General features: G+C 37.0%; 1 protein-coding gene and 1 pseudogene across 1 annotated transcript; both read right to left on the reverse strand.

The window, feature by feature from the left end:
* LOC109836544 lies at positions 1,321-3,036 on the reverse strand. Its single transcript, XM_020404464.1, has 2 exons — positions 2,402-3,036; positions 1,321-1,961 (listed from the first exon to the last, which is right to left on the reverse strand). Exons 1-2 carry the CDS (start codon positions 2,940-2,942, stop codon positions 1,357-1,359), a joined length of 1,146 nt encoding a protein of 381 aa, XP_020260053.1. The 5' UTR covers positions 2,943-3,036; the 3' UTR covers positions 1,321-1,356.
* Positions 18,383-19,796, reverse strand: part of LOC109839726 — a 3,262-nt pseudogene continuing 1,848 nt past the window's right edge.

The following is a 19,796-nucleotide window of genomic DNA, read 5'->3' on the forward strand; positions in this document are numbered from 1 at the left end:
AGAATTCAGAAGATTCATAGAAAAGGTAGCTAGAGAACAATAAATTGTAGAAAATTCCAGGGTCTAAACATATATTTCACTGCACCTTCTCTTTTTCAACACAAGAAATATGTAGTTTCACGAGCTTTGCTACAAGGACCCAAAATATGAGACCAACAGGGAGGACATGTGAGGTGTTCTCCTCCTATTGCATAATGAGCTGGTCATCATTAATAATGGTCAGCTCATTATGCAATAGGAGGGGGACACCTCACCTGCCCCTCCTGTTGGCCCCATATTTTGGGTCATTGAGAATTTTTCTTGGTGATGACCAGCTTATTATGCAGGAGGGGGACACCTCACATGTCCTCTCTGTTGGTCTCATATTTTGGGTCATTGTAGCAAAGCTTCAGATGGTCAGAAATAAACTAGGATCCAGAGGAGCACTTCACTGTAAAATTCACAGAGGGATAACTAAGTGTAGGGACAATATTTGCCTTTGGGAGTAAAGAACTTAGTTATCTATTAACAATAAAAACACCCACCTATAAACACATTATGTAAAGACAAATAGCTTAATTGGACAAAATTAGGCCTTGATTATTATAGAAATAATAAGATTGGCCACCACTTCCAACACTAGAAACAAAAAGCATCAATTCAAATAGAGCACTACAAACACCCACTTGATAACACATTACGTAAGGACAATATATGTAGGTTGTATAAGCCAATATTAAACATTTAAAACCATATTAATAAAAAAAAATTAGATGCATTGGCCACCTACTAGGAGACACATCAGAGCTTGCAGCTTCCAAAAATTTTATATATCCATGATAAACTAGAGTCCATGAATGACAGGGATATTGAAGCTTTAGAGGAAAGCAAAGGGTGTATTGAAAATAAAAGACACAAGTCACACAACCCTAGGCTTAAATTCACTTTGGTAACTAAAACATTAATTACCCATTTCTCATTTATTTGATATCCGAAGGTTTTTTTAACACTTTTATACGGCTAAAGTCTCAGTCTCATTCACTTTGATATATACTCTCATCCAGATTTCATCAGATTTTCTGTTAATAAATTGATAGTTTGCTGCTACTGAAGAACACTTGATTGTTTAAAAAATTCTAGCAACTGGGTAAAATGACCTAAATGTATTGCCAATTTAATTGGAAATTCTAAGGAGGAAGGATAAAATAAGTCGGATTGTTATAGGCAATTTAATTAGATCAATTAATTAGACGTAAGACCATTAATTATCAGTAGATACGGATCACCTCATACATCTCCAAATGCATTCAAGTCATGAACTATATTACTGAAACAACTAAATATTGTAAATCACCATGATTGATGCATAACCAGGGCTTAAAAATCTCTGTAAATTACAACAAAACAAGGGAGAATGGCCTTAGGATCGAACACAAACAGCTCGTCCAAATTAGAGTAAACCCCAGAAACCCCGGCCACAGAATCGAACTCCTCCGTCGATTCCTGATTCTTCTTCACCCTCCCAGCTATCACTCTACAAACCAACATTGCCCTTTTCTCTCCCTCCATCAAAACCTTAACGCTGTCGTGAGCTCTTCCACTCGTGGCCAAGGTCTGAATCCTCCCACAATCATCAGTTTTAACCCCGTGTCTTATAATGCCGCAAGCTTTGCAGCTTGGGATAGAATCACAGAGATTGCTGGAACCGTCTAAGCCGAGGGAGCACCTGAAGGTGGTGCAGTGGAACCTGAGGAGCTCGTTTCCGTCTGCAATGCACCTGGGGTGTTTTTTGGCTGAGATCTCGCTGGCATTGTTCTTGATCGAGTCTCGGTAGGCTTCGAAGCTTGAGATTGTTTTCTTTGTGTTGTGGATTTTGAGGATTCTGTCGATTTTGCAGACGGGTGTTTGTTTCTTGAGCCAGCTTGACTGGAATATGATCTCTACTATATTTCTGCTTGTGTCCTCAGGTCCAAGTTCTGATACTGAGTTGAAGAGAAAAGTGATAAAAGCTTGATTAGAAGCTTTTTTCCAATATATTTTGAACTGCATTATTGGTTGGGGACAATTAATGCAGTGTTTCAGTTATGTGTTCAGGATTTTGAAATAGGTCAGGTTTTACGTTTGATTAGTTTTGGGTCAAAAGATGATGAATGAACTGCTGACTTTTTGTCATCAGAACCTTAAGATACATAAATCTGATGAAAAAACTAAGTTTGAGAAGAGTGGTATAGATCAATACAATCATAGGAGCTGGTATTTTCATTTTCAATGTAAAAGGAATGAAGGATGGTTTATAAAATTGTGATTTGCTTAGATTTGTGTTTCGGGTTTTCACCAATTGCATTATTTGAGATACTAATTAAAAGAACAACCCACAAAATTGCTAAATGAGTTTAACAAAGATCTCAGGCAATTAAGTTACCTGCATGCCTAACTGATTGATGAAGCTCCAAGCTCTCAGCTTTCACAAAGATCTCTCCACAATCAGGACAAGTACAAACTGTAGATCTTAAGGAAGATTCCCTCAAAAATCCATTAATAGGATCAACAACCATGTGACACTCATAGCACCCAGATAACCTCCTCAGATGCATCACCCTAAAAGACCCACCAACAGATGAAGAAACGGAAGAAGAAGCAGAAGCAACAGTAGCCAACGTAGAAGAAGAATTAGAAGACAAATAAGCCTTTGATTTTGGAACAGCAACCCCATCAGTGCTGTTATCGCCATTGATCTCTCTCAGAGATGCTCTTGGCTTTTGATTCAATGCACTGGATGTGTCTTTGAGGTGACAGAGAGAGCCGTTGCACCTGAGTTTCTTGCATTTTTTATTTTTCTTTTCCTCTGCGTCTCTGTGGTATTTGCAGCTGAAGAAGCTCTTGAGAGCTCTTCTTGAGGGTGAGTTCTCTGGTTCAGGGTGACATTTTTGGTGGGTTTTTGGTGTTTTCTTTGTATCTGCCATTGGAGAGGACAGACGTTCTTGAAGTTGGGTATTTGAGAAGGAGAGTAGAAGAGAAGGTGAGTTATGGGTATTCTGTTTTTTTTTTTTTTTTTTTTTTATTTGGGTTTTTTTTTTTTTTTTTTTTTTTTTTTTTAATTTAATGGTGATCTTGCAAAAGGTGGCTGTTTTATGCTTTGGGTAGGAGTAATGGCTTTTATGTTTCGAGGATCTATGTAATATAATTTGCTACACAGCCTGAGGACAGTGCTTTAATGTTAAAAAGATTTCTACAGCAAATTAACTATCCTGTTATATTAGATGAATTAGTAGACTAAAAATACACCCTTTCCAAATTAAGACTCCAAATTATTGACTTAACTCAAATTAAGATAATATTTATTTTAATTAATCTACATTAAAAAAATGACCAAATTTAGAGGGTCCTGTGTAAACTACATTTAAGATCATTTAAAAATGGATATGAGAAAGGGGTTTTTTCTTCATCAGGAGTATTTTTCATTTAGATGCTCATGATTTTCACATGCACTATCCAAGTTGAGGAGGGTTACTAGACGAAAGTTAAAGAGATTTAAGTAACATTTATAAAGTGTATGGGGATTACTCTAAAAACACCCAAACTTAATGGTGTTTGCTGAAAGTATCCTTAATTTTTTGGATAGTTTTTACACTACACTACATTAGCTAGCAAGTAACCCTAAGGTACCGTTTGGCAAACGGTTAAGTGAGGGGTTAAGGAGACTTAACCCCTTCTTAACCCCTAAATACAAAAAATATATATAATGATTAAAATGAGTTAACCCTTCATAATTTGTCAAACATAAAAAATATAGAAGAGTTAAAGAGATTTAAGTAACATTTATAAAGTGTATGGGGATTACTCTAAAAACACCCAAACTTAATGGTGTTTGCTGAAAGTATCCTTAATTTTTTGGATAGTTTTTAAAGTGTATGGGGATTACTCTAAAAACACCCAAACTTAATGGTGTTTGCTGAAAGTATCCTTAATTTTTTGGATAGTTTTTACACTACACTACATTAGCTAGCAAGTAACCCTAAGGTACCGTTTGGCAAACGGTTAAGTGAGGGGTTAAGGAGACTTAACCCCTTCTTAACCCCTAAATACAAAAAATATATATAATGATTAAAATGAGTTAACCCTTCATAATTTGTCAAACATAAAAAATATAGAAGAGTTAAGCTAACCCCTCTAGATCGAGGGATTAAAATGAGTTAACCTCTCAAAATGATGGTTTATTAATACTCCTATTTAGAAGGATAAAGAGTTAACTCTTCTAATTATAAAGAAAATAGTCAAAATCAGTGTTATTCCCAAACACAAAAACTGATCATAAGGATTAAAATAAAACTTATTTAACGGGTTAATAATTTAGTCCTTCGGTTTATCGAATGAGCTAAGTACATTAATCATTTTTTTTAACTCATCTTTCTTAACCATTTGCCAAACGGGGCCTTAAATGTATAATTTTCAAGTAAATGTCTTCCATAATTGTTAGAAGCAGCTGTCACCCTACAACTAATCCCGTAAATATATTTCAGAAAAAGGGAAAAGGATTGGTAAAATAAAGTAAAAGAGTAATTACTTTAATATGTGCTCATCAAGAAAAGGCTGGAGTCATCATGGGAGCTCGTTCTCTTATCAAAAAAAAATCCATGTGCTCTTCATGGGATGCAGGAGGAATAAAGGGTAGAGAGGGGGTGAAGCTTTCACAAAGTTTAAAGCTACACCTCAAGTTTTAGACATTTGGCAAATGGCAACTCACTTAAATCAATTAAATAGGCTCACTTTATGTCATCCTTTAGGCATTTTAGCCCACAGTTGGCATTTAAGTTTAGGGTGCGTGAGCTTGAGATCTTCTTTTGAGACTATCTTTAAAGGCTTTGGATGGTCCGCAACTCTATGTAATATTATGGACTAGATTCATATGATAATTAGAGCTATACTATAATTTATGAGATTAACAACACAACAGTGCGTGTAGATAGATCACCACCATCTTATTTGAGGCTAATTAGGGGATTACTGACAATTAGGCCTTATTCTAGTGCCTTTTGCTGAATTTATTGTAAAACCGTACTTTGAGGCAAAAAAAACTAAAGCCTTTTCCTTTTATGTATGAAACAAAAAAAGTAATCTTTTTGTCAGAGCTTCGATTTAGTCCAATATTAAAAGGTTAATTTACTGGATAAGATAATATGGTTTCAAAGGTGGACCAATTCGTTTCCATTCATTAGGGCTGGGCATATTCAGATCGGTTCGGTTTTATGCTCAATCCGCATCCAATCCGAATTTTTCGGATGCTCAAAACTCTCATCCAGATCCAGATTTTTTCCCCTTCATCCGAATATTCGGCCCAACCAAAATTCGGTTCGGTTCGGTTCGGTTTCGGTTTTGAATTTGCAAAGAGTTCTATCCAAAGACTTCTGTTGTGAATTTGCAAGCTGGGCATTGTCCTCATGATGAGGTTCCTGAGCTCGACAACAAAGCTTTATTAGACTGGTTATCATCTTTAGAATAAAGTTTTGAGTTGATATAATTACGCAGAGAACTAATGTTTTAAAGATGTTGTTCATATAATACAGCATGCTTATCTCTTGTAATTATCATGTACATAACACATTTTGTGATTGATTTGAATCTTATGTAATTCTCAAGATCTTTTCTGCGAAATTTTTTAACTAAAGTTTAAGTTTATTTAATTACACGGGGGAGTGATGTTTTGTATGATATTGTTCATTTAATGTAGCATATGCATCTTTTGTAAGTGCATCATGTGCATAACAAATTTTCTGGATTGATTTGAATCTTTACTTAGTTCTCAAGGATATTTTTCTGTGATATTGTTGTACTCGTTGCTTAAAATTGCTCCTTGCGCCGTTTGAACCTATTGGATGATAACAGGAAAAGTTTTGAGGTATAAGTTTAGTCTCTAAACCGCCCAACAAAATTCGGGTCGGTTTTTTTTTGGGCGGTTCAGGGGTTCAAACCGGATCCAAACCGATTTAATTCGGTTCGGGCGGTTTAGAGACTTCTTCTCATCCATTTAATTCGGTTCGGTTAACCGGTCCACTTTTTCGGGCGGTTTTTTCGGTTGAACCGGTTTTTTTCGGTTTTTGCCCACCCCTACCATTCATAATACTTGCAAAATGTAGCATGTATTTTCTTAAGACCTTAGTCTTTTGTAAAGATTTATTTCAATTTCTGGTGTTTTCTGTTGTAAATTTAACCATGATTAATTTAAAGAGAATAATCACAAGAACGTGGAAGTAATACTTGAATCCATGACGATTTGAGCACGGATCTGAATTAGGGTTTGATCTTCTAATTTGAAAGGTTTCTCTTGAATATCTCTTTAGACGGGGATTAGAGATTAGAGAACGTAACCTTTAGATTATGGACCATAACCTCTTTATATAGATTTATAATTTTCTAATTTAGCCCCTTATAAAATTAGAATTACGGTCTGGTATCTGCACAATTAGCCCATGATTTACTTAAATACTCATTAACCCAAATTGATTGATCACTTTATGCGGGTTAGCCTTAAAGATAGCATTATACACTAATATAATATATATACCCACAATTAGATTCGATCCAACAATCTCCCACTTGGGCACTATATGTTTCATTAAAACACGTACAACCTTATGAGCTCAGAAATTGCTATTACAAATTAGGGTATTTCCGAACAATCTCGTCCATTGACAATATCAATATAGGATCAAAGCGGCATTCGTCACATTTATCGTGACTAAACCCATCAATAGTCACATATACCAATATAATCAAATGACATAGATCAATCATGGATGTGCAGCATGAAAATTACATACAATGTGATCAGTACATGTCTATTTTTAACTGGTCCTACTTTAAACTTTAGTGAGGTCAAAACCAAACATAATGTAACATAGTGTCTTCACTGAAAATTTTATTCTGATCAGACAATATAATCAATCATAAAGCACCAAAAAATTATAAACTCCCACTAAATCATGATATCCTCAAATAATATCACATCCATATGAGCAGTGTGCTCATGAAAGACTTTAGGTGGCAACCCTTTTGTAAGAGGATCATCTATCATGGAGTTTGTCCCAGTGTACTCTATAGATATCTGTCAACGATGTACCCTTTCTTTCATAATTAAGAACTTAATGTCAATATGTTTTGACTTAGTTGAGCTTCTGTTATTATTGGAATACATAACTGCTGATTTATTGTCATAAAATAACTTTAGTAGTCTTTCAACCTTTTTCAGAATGTGCAGTCCAGTGACAAAATTTCGCAACCATATTCCATGATTGGATGCCTCATAGCAAGCTACAAATTCTGCTGTCATAGTGGAGGAAACTACGAGTGTCTGTTTGACACTTTTCCATGATATAGCTCCTCCTACTAACATATAAATATAGCCTGATATAGACTTTTTGCTATCTTGGCATCCAACAAAATCAGAATCAGAGTACCCAATGACCTCCACCTGTTCTAATTTTCTGTATGTGAGCATATAACCTTTTATTTTCTGAAGATACATCATAACCTTTTTGACTGCTATCCAATGATCCATACCAGGGTTGCTTAAGTATCTGCCTAATATCCCAACAATGTACGTAATATCCGGACGCGTACACACCTGAGCATATATTAGACTTCCTACAGCTGAAGCATAAGGAATCTTCTGCATTTCTTGAATTTCAATGTTGCTTTTAGGGCACTGATTGAGACTAAACTTGTCTCCTTTAGTAACAGGGATGTCACCTGATCTGTAATCTTGCATGCCAAACCTTTTGAGTACTTTATCGATATAGCTATTTTGTGATAATCCAAGTATACCTCGAGAACGATTTCGATGTATCTGGATTCCTAATATAAAAGAGGCGTCCCCAAGATCTTTTATTTTAAAATTCTTTGATAGAAATATCTTGGTTTCGTGCAACATGCTTATATCATTAGTGGTAAGCAATATGTCATCGACATACAGAACCAAAAAAATATACTTACTCTCGGTAAACTTGCGATATACACATTCATCAACAATATTTGATATGGGTGTATCTTCTCTTCGGGAGCTTAGTGGTCCTCATGGGAGCTTGAGGATAGGTGATTCTCATGGTATCTTGAGAATAGTATAGAGGAGTCGTGGACAGAGTTGTTGGAAGCAACGAAGTCGAAGGATTCGTCGAAACACGAGAAAAACAGTTTTACTGTTTCACGGTCGACCGCGAGTGTCACGGCGGTCGACCCCGAACGTGCACAGCTCTGAGGATTCGGTTGAACTGAGTCACGGTCGACCGCGATGGGTGCGGCGGTCGACCGCCAAAACCCTGTAACCCAGACTGCTCTCTGTCGTTGGTTACGGTCGACCGCGATGGGTTCGGTGGTCGACCGCCAAAACCCTGCAACTTATTTAAGTCTCGGGTGTTGGCCGTGGTCGACCGCGCCTAGCTCTGCGGTCGACCGCCTGGGCTGGTTTTCCTGCACTGTTTAGGATTTCTATTTTGTATAAATAGAAACACGATTTTTCTAGGGAAAAAAAGGGTAGATTACTCAGATTGTAATCAGAAAAGAGATCAAGGAGGTTGTTCTTTGATCTAGAGAGATTGTGTGAGAGAGAATTGTAATCTAATTGATTCTCATAATCTAGAGAAAGTATTTTTCTTCGCCCAAATTATTATATTGTGTTCTTCTGTCGTTTTCTTCTCAACCCACTCTTGATAATTCCGCGATCAAGAGTGATCGCTCGGCGACTCGTACCAAGTTGGTATCAAAGCCCCTAGATCCTGTGGAGGGAAAACCTGTGTATGATTCTTACTCGCTCACAGTACAAGAAGCTTGGCGAGATCCTTATTTCATTGGAAGGAGTCCAGAAATTAAGGAAGGAGAAGATGGCTGAAGGAGACAATTCAGCGAGAATTGATGCATTGGAGAAGCAGATCGAGACGATAGGTTTGACTCTCACACAACTCGCCAGTCTTATCCATGGAGGTGGCAAACAAGGTGAATCTTCTTCGAAGAAAATTGTTGAGTCCGATGTGGAGAGAGTAGATTCAGATTCCGACGAGGAGGAGGAGACCGTTAAGACTGCATTACATCAATGGGGTAAGAATTCTTATCAGAACCTGAAGATTGACTTCAAGGTGGAGATTCCTATTTATGATGGGAGTGTTGACATAGAGAGGCTTGATGACTGGATCGAGCGGATGGAGACGTATTTTACTCTTTATGGCTATTCGTCGAAAGAGAAGATTGTGTTCGCGACTTTGAAGCTTTCAGGACACGCGTTGACGTGGTGGAAATCCTACTGCAAGCAGAAGAAGAAGGCGGTGTCGTGGAACAAGTTCAATGAGTTACTGAGGAAGCCGTTCTACCCGGTGGGATTCCTTGAAGAGCGTTGGTATAAGTGGTACGGTTTGCGCCAAAGGGTCAATCAAACCGTTCAAGAATACACCACAGAGTTTCAGCAGCAAGCGATGGTCCTCAATATTACGACAGAGGAATATTCCGTGTTTATGAAGTATATGGCGGGATTGAGCGATTACATCCGAAAGGAGATAAAGCTATTCACGGTGGAATCAATTGCAGAGGCGAGAGTGAAGGCTATTGCCCTCGAGGGCAAGCAAAAGAAGGGAAACGAGGCTAAGGGAGACTCCAAACAGACGGGAGGCGAGTCTAGTGGTTCTCAATCTAAGGAGGAGAAGAAGAAGGGTGATCCAGGGAAGGCAGGGCTGATTTGTAGTCACTGCGAGAAGACAGGGTACGAAGCTGATCGATGCTGGGAGAAGTATCATCATCTGAAGCCAAGAGGGTTGAAGAGGAAGGAGGAGAAAAAGACATACATGATAGCTCAAGGTCCGAAAGAAGTCACGGGGATGACAAAGCCCAACAGCAGTCTTAACCTTATGGCGGGGAAGCAGACCACGAAAGAGGTCGACGACCCGAGAGAGTAACTCTTTGTTCTTAAGTTGTAAGTGAAAACCAGTTTGGTTGATGCCATTATTAATTCGGGTAGCGAGAAGAATTTGATATCCGAGGCATTGGTGCAGAAGCTGGGTCTGAAGACGGTCAAGCATCCGAAGCCCTATCCATTGGGGTGGATTCAGAAGGAGGAGAAACTGAGTGTAGTTGATCAATGCACTGTCAGATTTGAGCTCCACGAGTCGTATATTAACGAGGTTACGTGCGACGTCGTTCCATTGGATGTTTGTCAGATTATACTGGGCAATCCGTACTTATGGGATAGATATGCGATCTACGAGAGGCGGGCTCAGAAGTACACCTTCACTAAGGATGGTGTAAAGTTCATATTTCGTTCGGCATCTCTTCCGAAGGAGATAAGTTTGGGGACAGTGGCGCGAGCGAAGAGACTAGTGAATGCAAGCAAGAAGTTTGTCTCGCTGTGTATTAGACTTCCAGAAAAGCCATCGATAAAGAATTACAACTTAGAGCGAACGGTGACTATGATGAGGCGGGGAACGAAGGAGTCATTTCTCATTGGACGTCAAGGTCAGGTTCCTCGCAAGGCAAAGTGGTTCAACAGAGAAGGAGGGGCTCGCGAGTTCCCTCAGCTGAAGTTCTAACTTGAACGGGACTTAAGGTTCCTAAAGGGGGGACCCATGATACGGGTGTATCTTTTCTTTGGGAGCTTAGCGATCCTCATGGGAGCTTGAGGATAGGTGATTCTCATGGTATCTTGAGAATAGTGTAGAGGAGTCGTGGACAGAGTTGTTGGAAGCAGCAAAGTCGAAGGATTCATCGGAACACGAGAAAAATAGTTTTACTGTTTCATGGTCGACCGCGAGTGTTACGGCGGTCGACCGCGAACGTGCACAGCTCTGAGGATTCGGTTGAACTGAGTCACGGTCGACCGCGATGTGTGCGACGATCGATCGCCAAAACCCTGTAACCCAGACTGCTCTCTGTCGTTGGTTACGGTCGACCGCGATGGGTTCGGCGGTCGACCGCCAAACCGCGGTCGACCGCGCCTGGCTCTACGGTCGACCGCGAGTTAGATTTTGGGCCTGGGCTGGTTTTCCTGTACTATTTAGGATTTCTATTTTGTATAAATAGAAACATGACTTTTCTAGGGAAAAAAATGGTAGATTACTCAGATTGTAATCAGAAAAGAGATCAGGGAGGTTGTTCTTTGATCTAGAGAGATAGTGAGAGAGAGATTTATAATCCAATTGATTCTCATAATCTAGAGAATGTATTTTTCTTTGTCCAAATTATTATATTGTGTTCTTCTGTCGTTTTCTTCTCAACCCACTCTTGATAATTCCGCGATCAAGAGTGCTCGCTCGGCGACTCGTACCAATGTTCATCTCAAAATCAAACGAGATAATTATTTGTTAAAACTTATAATACCATTAACGAGGAGCTTGCTTGAGTCCATAAATGGATTTTCTTAATTTGCAAACCATATTCTTTGGGTCACCTGACACAAAGTTTTCTGGTTATACCATATAGATCATTTCATCAATATCTCTATTGAGAAACACAGTCTTAACATCCATCTGATGTAACTCAAGATCAATGTGAGCAACAAGCACCATGATTATTCTGAAAGAGTCTTTCGATGAATCTGGAGAGAAAGTATCTGTATAATCAATGTCTTCCTTTTGAGTATAGCCTTTAGCTACAAGACATGCCTTATACCTCTCCACACTACCATTTGCAACCCGCTTGGTTTTAAATATCCATTTATAACCAATTAGTTTTGTACATTCTGACAATGGGACAAGTTTCCAAACCTTATTATCTTGCATAAACTTGTACTCTTTATTCATGGCATTAGTCCACTTTTGAGAGTTAGAACTTTTCATGGCTTGAAGGAAGTTGATTGGATCATCTTCTAATATTCCATTATTTTCCTCATGTTCTTAGAGAAATACAATATAGTCATCCGGAATAGCATTTCTCCTTTCTCTCGTGGATCTCCGTAATGACACTAGTTCTTGGGGTTATTGAGTTTGTTCTTCTGGAACAATGAGTTGTTTAACATTATCTTCTTGAGGTTCTGGATTCACTTCTTGATCAATAACAGATATAGGAACCTGAATATCGTCAAAAGTGACTGTATGGATTGGGTCTGAAACTAATTCCTCTTCAAAACCAATGTTTCTAACCTTATTTCTCCCCCCAAACTCAACATCCTCAAAGAATGTTGTTGTTCACGTCTTAAAAATATTTCCTGAGTGTGGGATCATAGAATTTATAGCCCCTAGAACGTTCAGAATACCTAATAAAGTAGCTGCTAACTATTTTGGAGTCAAATTTCTTTTCATTTGGTCTATAAGGTCTTACCTCAGCTGGATATCCCTAAATATGTAAGTGCTTTAAATTGGGCTTTCGACCAGTCCAAAGCTCATAAGGTATTTTAACAACTGCTTTACTTAGTACTCTGTTCAGAATGTAAGTTGTTATCTTTAGTATTTTTTTCCAGAGTGACTCTGGTAAAGAAAAATGAGCAATCATACTACTTACCATATTCTTAATGTTGGCCTTCTTGTTTTGATGATGTTTAACAAATAATTTATCACTAATGTTGTTTGTCTAGTATTTGTGTTTTCTTATTTATTATAGACAAACAACGTAGTTGGAGGATGGATGGATTACGCCATAACGATCATATCCAATGGAGGTTGGTGGAATAGTGAAGTGAAGCCTTGCAATTCAAAGTTAAAGATCAAGTTCAAGCTTCATCCGCGAGATTACCAAGTCAAGCATATTGAAGACCAATCAAGCTTGGGAAATTTAGTTTAGGATTTATATTATGTGTGTTAAGTACGTTAAGCTCAATATCTATACACACACATTTATTGGTTTCTTAGTATATATATATAGTTATATATATATATATATATATATATACTAGCTTGGGTAATTTAGTTTAGGATTTATATTATGTGTGTTAAGTACTCTAAGCTCAATATCATATACACACACATTTATTGGTTTCTTCGTATATATACACACACACACACACACACATATACATAAGTTTTGGTTTCTATGCATATATATAGTTTTATATATATACATGCATGGTATTGGGTTTTCATGTTTATAATATGAAATCATATATTTCATATTTATTATTGTGATTTGGTTTAACTACTTAGATATGAAACAAATATATTTTCATATACATACTCCTATGTTTCATTCTCTAATGTATTTGTGAAAATATCATATTCTTAGTTTTTGGACTTAACAATAATCATATACTAATTTTATTAAGTCTACAAAATCTTTGTGCAGAGTTTCAAAACATGGTTTAGCCTAAATGTTAAAATTCATATGTTTACATTTTCGTGTTTTGGACTATTTTGTAAAATGATGATATTTTTTATTTGGGAAGTCTTTTTTGGAAACCAGTCATTGTAGCATGTTTATTATCATGTCTACAATCATTCCCTAAAGTTTTACATTTTTTGGAATTTATTTGATATTTTTAAACAGCATTTCTGCTACAGTAATCCGGTCGACCGGACCGGTCTACCGGAAATGTCTCTGGACGTTGGTTACTGTAGCTAACGGCTATAATTCCCAGATTTTGATATATCCGTTTTTTTGTCTTTTTGCTTGGTTTTCTTGGGTTTTTGGGCTTGTTTCATGAGCCTATATATACCCCATGCCCTCATACTTCTAAGGGCACTCAAGAAATGTTTTAAACAAGTTTAAAGAGTTTTAAACAAGGGTTTAAGTGTGTTTTAGTGTTTGTTTGGTTTGAAGATTGTTTTCACAAGTGGAGGAGATCATCTTCTTGTTTGGGCTCCAATCTCCATCTCTCCATCTTGTCATCTATTGGAGAAGTTTTCTAAACTCTATCTAGCTTTACATTTGCTTAGTTATTTGATTATCATTCTTTAAAGCTAGTTTTTATATTGAGTTTAGATTTGATTATATTATCTCATTGTTACACACACCCACTTGAGCTTATTGTATTTGCATACATAGTATATTAGGGTTGTGAGAGATTGTAACATTGAGTTGTGCTTCATTGTGTTCTCATCTATTGTAGAGAACAAATTTATATTTGTTACATTGTGAGTGTTGTAAGGTTTTTGGTGAGCTAGAAAACCGAGTGTGTTGTGAAGTTTTCGGTGAACTAGAAAACCGATTGTGAGGAGTGACGTTGATCGGTGAGCGTTGAAAACCGATACTGTGAGGTGTAAACGTTATTCGGGTGAACGTAGAAAACCCGGTTGATAGTGGATTTCTCCCCGGGAGTGGGGAGCGGAGACGTAGGACGGAAGGTCCGAACTCCGTGATCATATTGCTTGTTTGAGTGTGCTTTGGCGTTCATTCATATTTATGTTCATATCTTATATCGCCATTGTCATTAGCTCATTATCTATATCATCCACTATCTTGTTTAGATTGTTTACCCCTTGTGTTAGTTTATATATATCCTTGCATATATATATTTATCATATAGGATATATCTCATTGTTCATATTGCTTATCCTAGCTTATATAGTTATTATATTTCATACTTGCTAGGATAACTTGTTAATTTATTTTAATTAGCATTTAATCGGATTAGATTAGCATAAGACCCTAATCACCCCCCTCTAGGGTCTAACACTTAAGAGTCCTATTTCGTCTTTCAGCTACACCATTCATGCTAGGTGACCCCGACATGGTGAACCGTGGGACGATACTGTATTCCTCTAGGTATCTAGCAAATGGTCCTAAACGTTGTTCACCTGAACCATCATATCTGCCGTAGTACTCACCACCACGATCAGATCTAACAGTTTTAATTCTTTTGTTGAGTTGATTCTTAACTTTAGCTTTAAAAGCTTTGAACATGTCCAGAGACTCAGATTTCTCATGAATGAGATATAGATACTCATAACGTGAGTAATCGTCTATGAATAATATAAAATATTATTGACCATTCTAAGATGCCGTAGAGAATAGCCAACAAATATCCGTATGTATCAATTCTAAGATATCTGAAGATCTGTTGGCACCTAATCTCTTAACTTTGGTCTGTTTTCCCTTGATACATTCAACATATACGTCGAAGTCTGAAAAATCAAGGGAATCCAAAATGCCATCAAACACAAGACACTCAACTCTATCTTTTGAGATATGACCCAAGCGCTTATGTCATAATATCGCTGAATTTTCTTTATTTAATTTACGCTTAGTACCACATGATTCCACATGCAAGGATTCATTATAAGAGGCAATTGTATCAAGCAAATATAGGTTGTCATAAGTACTCAAGTAACCAGTTCCCACAATATTTGAATTAAAATATAGGTTGTCATAAGTACTCAAGTAACCAGTTCCCACAATATTTGAATTAAAAGATAAACTGAATTAATTATTTCCAAATGAACAAGAATAACCTACCAGTTCCCACAATATTTGAATTAAAAGATAAACTGAATTAATTATTTCCAAATGAACAAGAATAACCTAATTTGTCCAATATAGAAATAGAAATCAAATTCTGTCTAAAAGACGGTACTACAAAAGTATCTTTTAAGTCTAAATATGAACCAATTCCTAATATCAACCTAAAGTGCCTAATTGCTTCCACGTCTACCGATTATCCGTCGCCCACAAAGATGTATCTTTCAACATCACTTGGCTTTCGGTAGCTCAGGCAATCCTGCATAGAAACACTTATGTGAGTAGTAGCACCAGAGTCTAACTACCAAGTGTTTCTAGGTATTGAAGCTAAATTAACCTCAGAACAGACCAAAGTAAGGAATGTACTCTTCTTAGCACGCCAGGCATGATATTTGGTACAGTCCTTCTTTACGTGTCCATACTTGTTGCAGAAGAAACAACCCTGATCATCCTTACGTTGTTTCTTCTGAACAAGACCCTTAGCAGCTTCATTATCATTCTTTCTTTTCTTTCCCTTATCCTTAAAGGCATAAGCTAAATGAGCACTTTCTGTTTTATCTTGCTTCAACCTATCTTTTTCTTGCACATAGTATGAAATGAACTCATTTAGAGTTCATTTCTCCTTTCGGCAGTTATAACTGACCTTAAATTGATTGAATTGTGCAGGAAGAGATAGCAGAACTAGATATACCAGTAACTCATCACAAAGATCGAGTTAAGTGCCTTAAGTTTTGAAACAATATGAAACATTTCCATAATGTACTCCCTGATATTTCCTTTGCTTTTATACTTCATCGAAATCAAGCGAGCTAAAAATGTGATTGTTTCTACCTTATCGTTTTTTGCAAAACATTTCTCAATTTCAGCAAGGAAATATTTAGCCTTAGTAATCTCTTCGGATTTTATGCCTCTGAAGGCTTCCGGAATGCCGCGCTTAATGATCATAAGACTCATGCGATTTGAACGCTATCATTTCTCATACTCTTTCTTAACATCAGGAGTGCTATCCTCATTGAGAGGTTGGAGTTATTCGGTTCTTAATGTAAGATCTAGATCCATACAGCCAAGAACAATTAATATGTTCTCTTTCCAAACATTGAAATTAGTCCAATTGAGTATGAGAATTGAGTTGATGTTAGTAGAAATTATTGCAACAGATACATTAGCTGAAATAAACAAAAGATACTCACATTATTAACCGTAATTAGTAATCAATAAAAATCAAATAATGACAAATCACATCTCAATATATCTAGTACAACATTAATATCAAGTCTTTGGACAGTGATATTAATTGTAAGTGATACATTGTTGCAATGATCAAACAATGATAATAACTCATGTCAAATAATAAAACTATCTTTGGATCGATTCATTATTCACATGTAAACCTTATAATTATCACACATTTTATCATCGCAAATGTGTATGCAGTCTAAATAAATATTAACATTCCTTTGGGCCGATTAAACATTTACACGAAAACATACGCACAACCATCTAACATCCCTCATGAACAATTTACATAAGAGAAGTTACTTTGGTAACTTCTTGTTTTAATTAATCATTTGGAATGAGATACAAACTTAATACCTTAGTGTCATAATATTTAAATTAAATAATTGATTAACTACCAAATTTAATTCAAATTAAGCAATTTAATTTGAATTAACTGAAATTCTCCATAGCTTAATAAGAGCCCATAACGAATTAAGGCCCACAAACTTAAAGTTTAATTGATATCAAACATGGTGGCTCTGATACCACTTGTTGTAAATTTAACCATGATTAATTCAAAGAGAATAATCACAAGAACGCGGAAGCAATACCTGAATCCATGACGATTTGAGCATGGATCTTAATTAGGGTTTGATCTTCTAATCCGAAAGGTTTCTCTTGAATATCTCTTTAGATGGGAATTAGATATTAGAGAACGTAACCTTTAGATTAGGGATCATAACCCCTTTATATAGGTTTGTAATTTTCTAATTTAGTCTCTCGTAAAATTAGAATTGCAGTCTGGTATCTGCACAATTAGCCCATGATTTACTTAAATACCCATTAACTCAAATTGATTGATCACTTTATGCGGGTTGGCCTTAAAGATAGCATTACACACTAATATAACATATATGCCCACAATTAGATTTAATCCAACATTTTCTTGATTCACTCTTTTTCTCTCCACGCAACTTTTAAGTATAACGAGAACTAAACAAACTGCACAAATAAATAGTTGATGGGCCGGCCGTCACATGGAGATGAAACTGGCCGTGTGTGATGGGCCGGCGGTGACCAAAATAAGTGTGCAGTGTTTTGTGCTATTCTGCTTCAAAATTTTGTGGGAAATTTTATAAAAATAAAACCTTTAGAAGGGTAATCAACAATCATGGATCTGGTAATTGTTTAAGGGTAAATTTTACAAAATTAACCGTCATGTTTTATTAGGAGTTCTGAGAAAAAAATAGTATAAACTGTCAAATCGGTAGAAAACTATCACATGTTATAACAAAAATATATATTCAATTTATGAATATACCTGAAGGTTATATGAAAGTTATTTGATAGTAATATAAAGTTCATGGTAGTCTGAGGAATTTGGCTGAAATTTGTGAATTTAGAAAACGTGATTAAAGATTCATGACAGTTTTTGTCACAGTACATGCTAATTTTTGCCTGATATGAAAGTCTATGGTAGTTTTATCTGATAAAAAATATATTGGGTTTCGCCCTCTTTTTTGGTGTGTGAAACCCTTAATAGTTCATTGCCGTTTCTTAAAATTTACCCTCCTTTGAAGTTTGATATACTATTAGAGCGAGAAGTGAAGCATATATTAGTAGCATAGAAAAGAACGTCATCGTCATCGCTGTAATGTAGATAAAACCTATTTAACTATGGAAATTTAAACCCATCACATCTATGAGAATAAAGAGCGGACCTAGTCGTCGCTTATCACAAACATGTGTGTAACTAGTTTGCGTTTCACCAGGCAGATTTAATGTATGGAAACAGGAACAACACCATAGCCTTTGCCCAAAAAACGAAATAAAAAGGTAAAAATACCTCCAAGTACATCTTGCATATAATCTCAAACTCCAAGGGCACGCATCTTCAATATTTCACAAGTTTCAGACAGTACAAGTGTTGTTATTCTGTGAAGAATTAGGAGTACACATTCCCAATCCCAAAGAATAAAAATCCTAGGGCATGCACAAGGCAGAGGATTCAGAAACAGAACCCATAATTTTAAAACCTCACGATTCAAGAAGCAACAATCAGAAATTACCAACAAGATTCTCTCCACGTACTACACCCAAAACAGTATTAAACTCACAATGCAAGCCAGACCGATAACCATCCCTCGAGAAATGAGAGATGCGAATCCACTTGATCCGCTACAAATCAGCTTCCCATTATGATAAGTGCATAGTGTTTGGTTCCTTGGGCATAAAAAGAAAAAACAACTTAATTAATTACTTCATAATATCACAAAATATTATCTGAAATCGTCTATTAGTCTATAACCAATATTGATCTCATAAAAAAATCATGGATAAATGAATGAATCTTGTAATTTAATTTGAAACTAATAAAAAAATTCGAAACCGGTTTCTCGAAAGCTAAAAGCACTAAACATGCCATCAGCATTCCTTGTTCTTATAAGTTGTTTCAAATTAATTCTTTCGGTCAAGACTAGCATGTGAATTAGGGCGACAGAGGCGAAGGTGAGCAAACATGATCAAGCTTGCAAGGACAACCAACACAGTTTCATCCCGTTCGCATTCGATACGTTTGGTTTCCTTGCAGCTGATGCGGTGGAATTCCTCAGGAGAGTACAGAAATTCATGAACAAGAATGTGGCGACGGCAGGATCAGCTGAGTATGTGTTTCGTAGGCTGGGTTTTGCAATACAGAAAGGATTAGCGGCGCAGCTTGTTGCCCGCTTGTCATCATCACATGTGTAAATTTTTTTTTTTAAAAAATCTAAGATAAAAAATACTGAATATTTGAAATAAAAGCAAGGGGATCGAATTAATTAACCTCACCTGTTAGAACAAAAGGCCACTATGTAATCCGCAGCCCCGCACGTGAAAATACTACTCGGATCATCATACGCGTAACTGTACGCCCCAGGGCACGCTTCCTTGAACTTCTTCGAGTAATACGTAGGCTGACACGTCTGCGAATTTCCAAAAACACCCCTACAACAATACTGGTCCGTGTTGAACACGTCGCAGGCACTCCTACAGGCCACCGTGTCCCCGTTAGCTTTAACGGCGAGCTCCTTCGGGCAGTCTTTCCTCAGATCGCCGTCGCACCCCGCAGCGCTACAATTCCCTTGACCGTTAACGGGCGTTACGACGATCGGCAGGTTGAACCCGTCGACGAGGCTGACGTCGTAAAAATCGGTCGAGGCGAGGGTAAATTCGGCGAGTGACGCTGGGGTTTCTCCCGA

Source organism: Asparagus officinalis, chromosome 4 (assembly GCF_001876935.1).
Source record: "Asparagus officinalis chromosome 4, Aspof.V1, whole genome shotgun sequence".
Lineage (NCBI taxonomy): Eukaryota > Viridiplantae > Streptophyta > Magnoliopsida > Asparagales > Asparagaceae > Asparagus > Asparagus officinalis.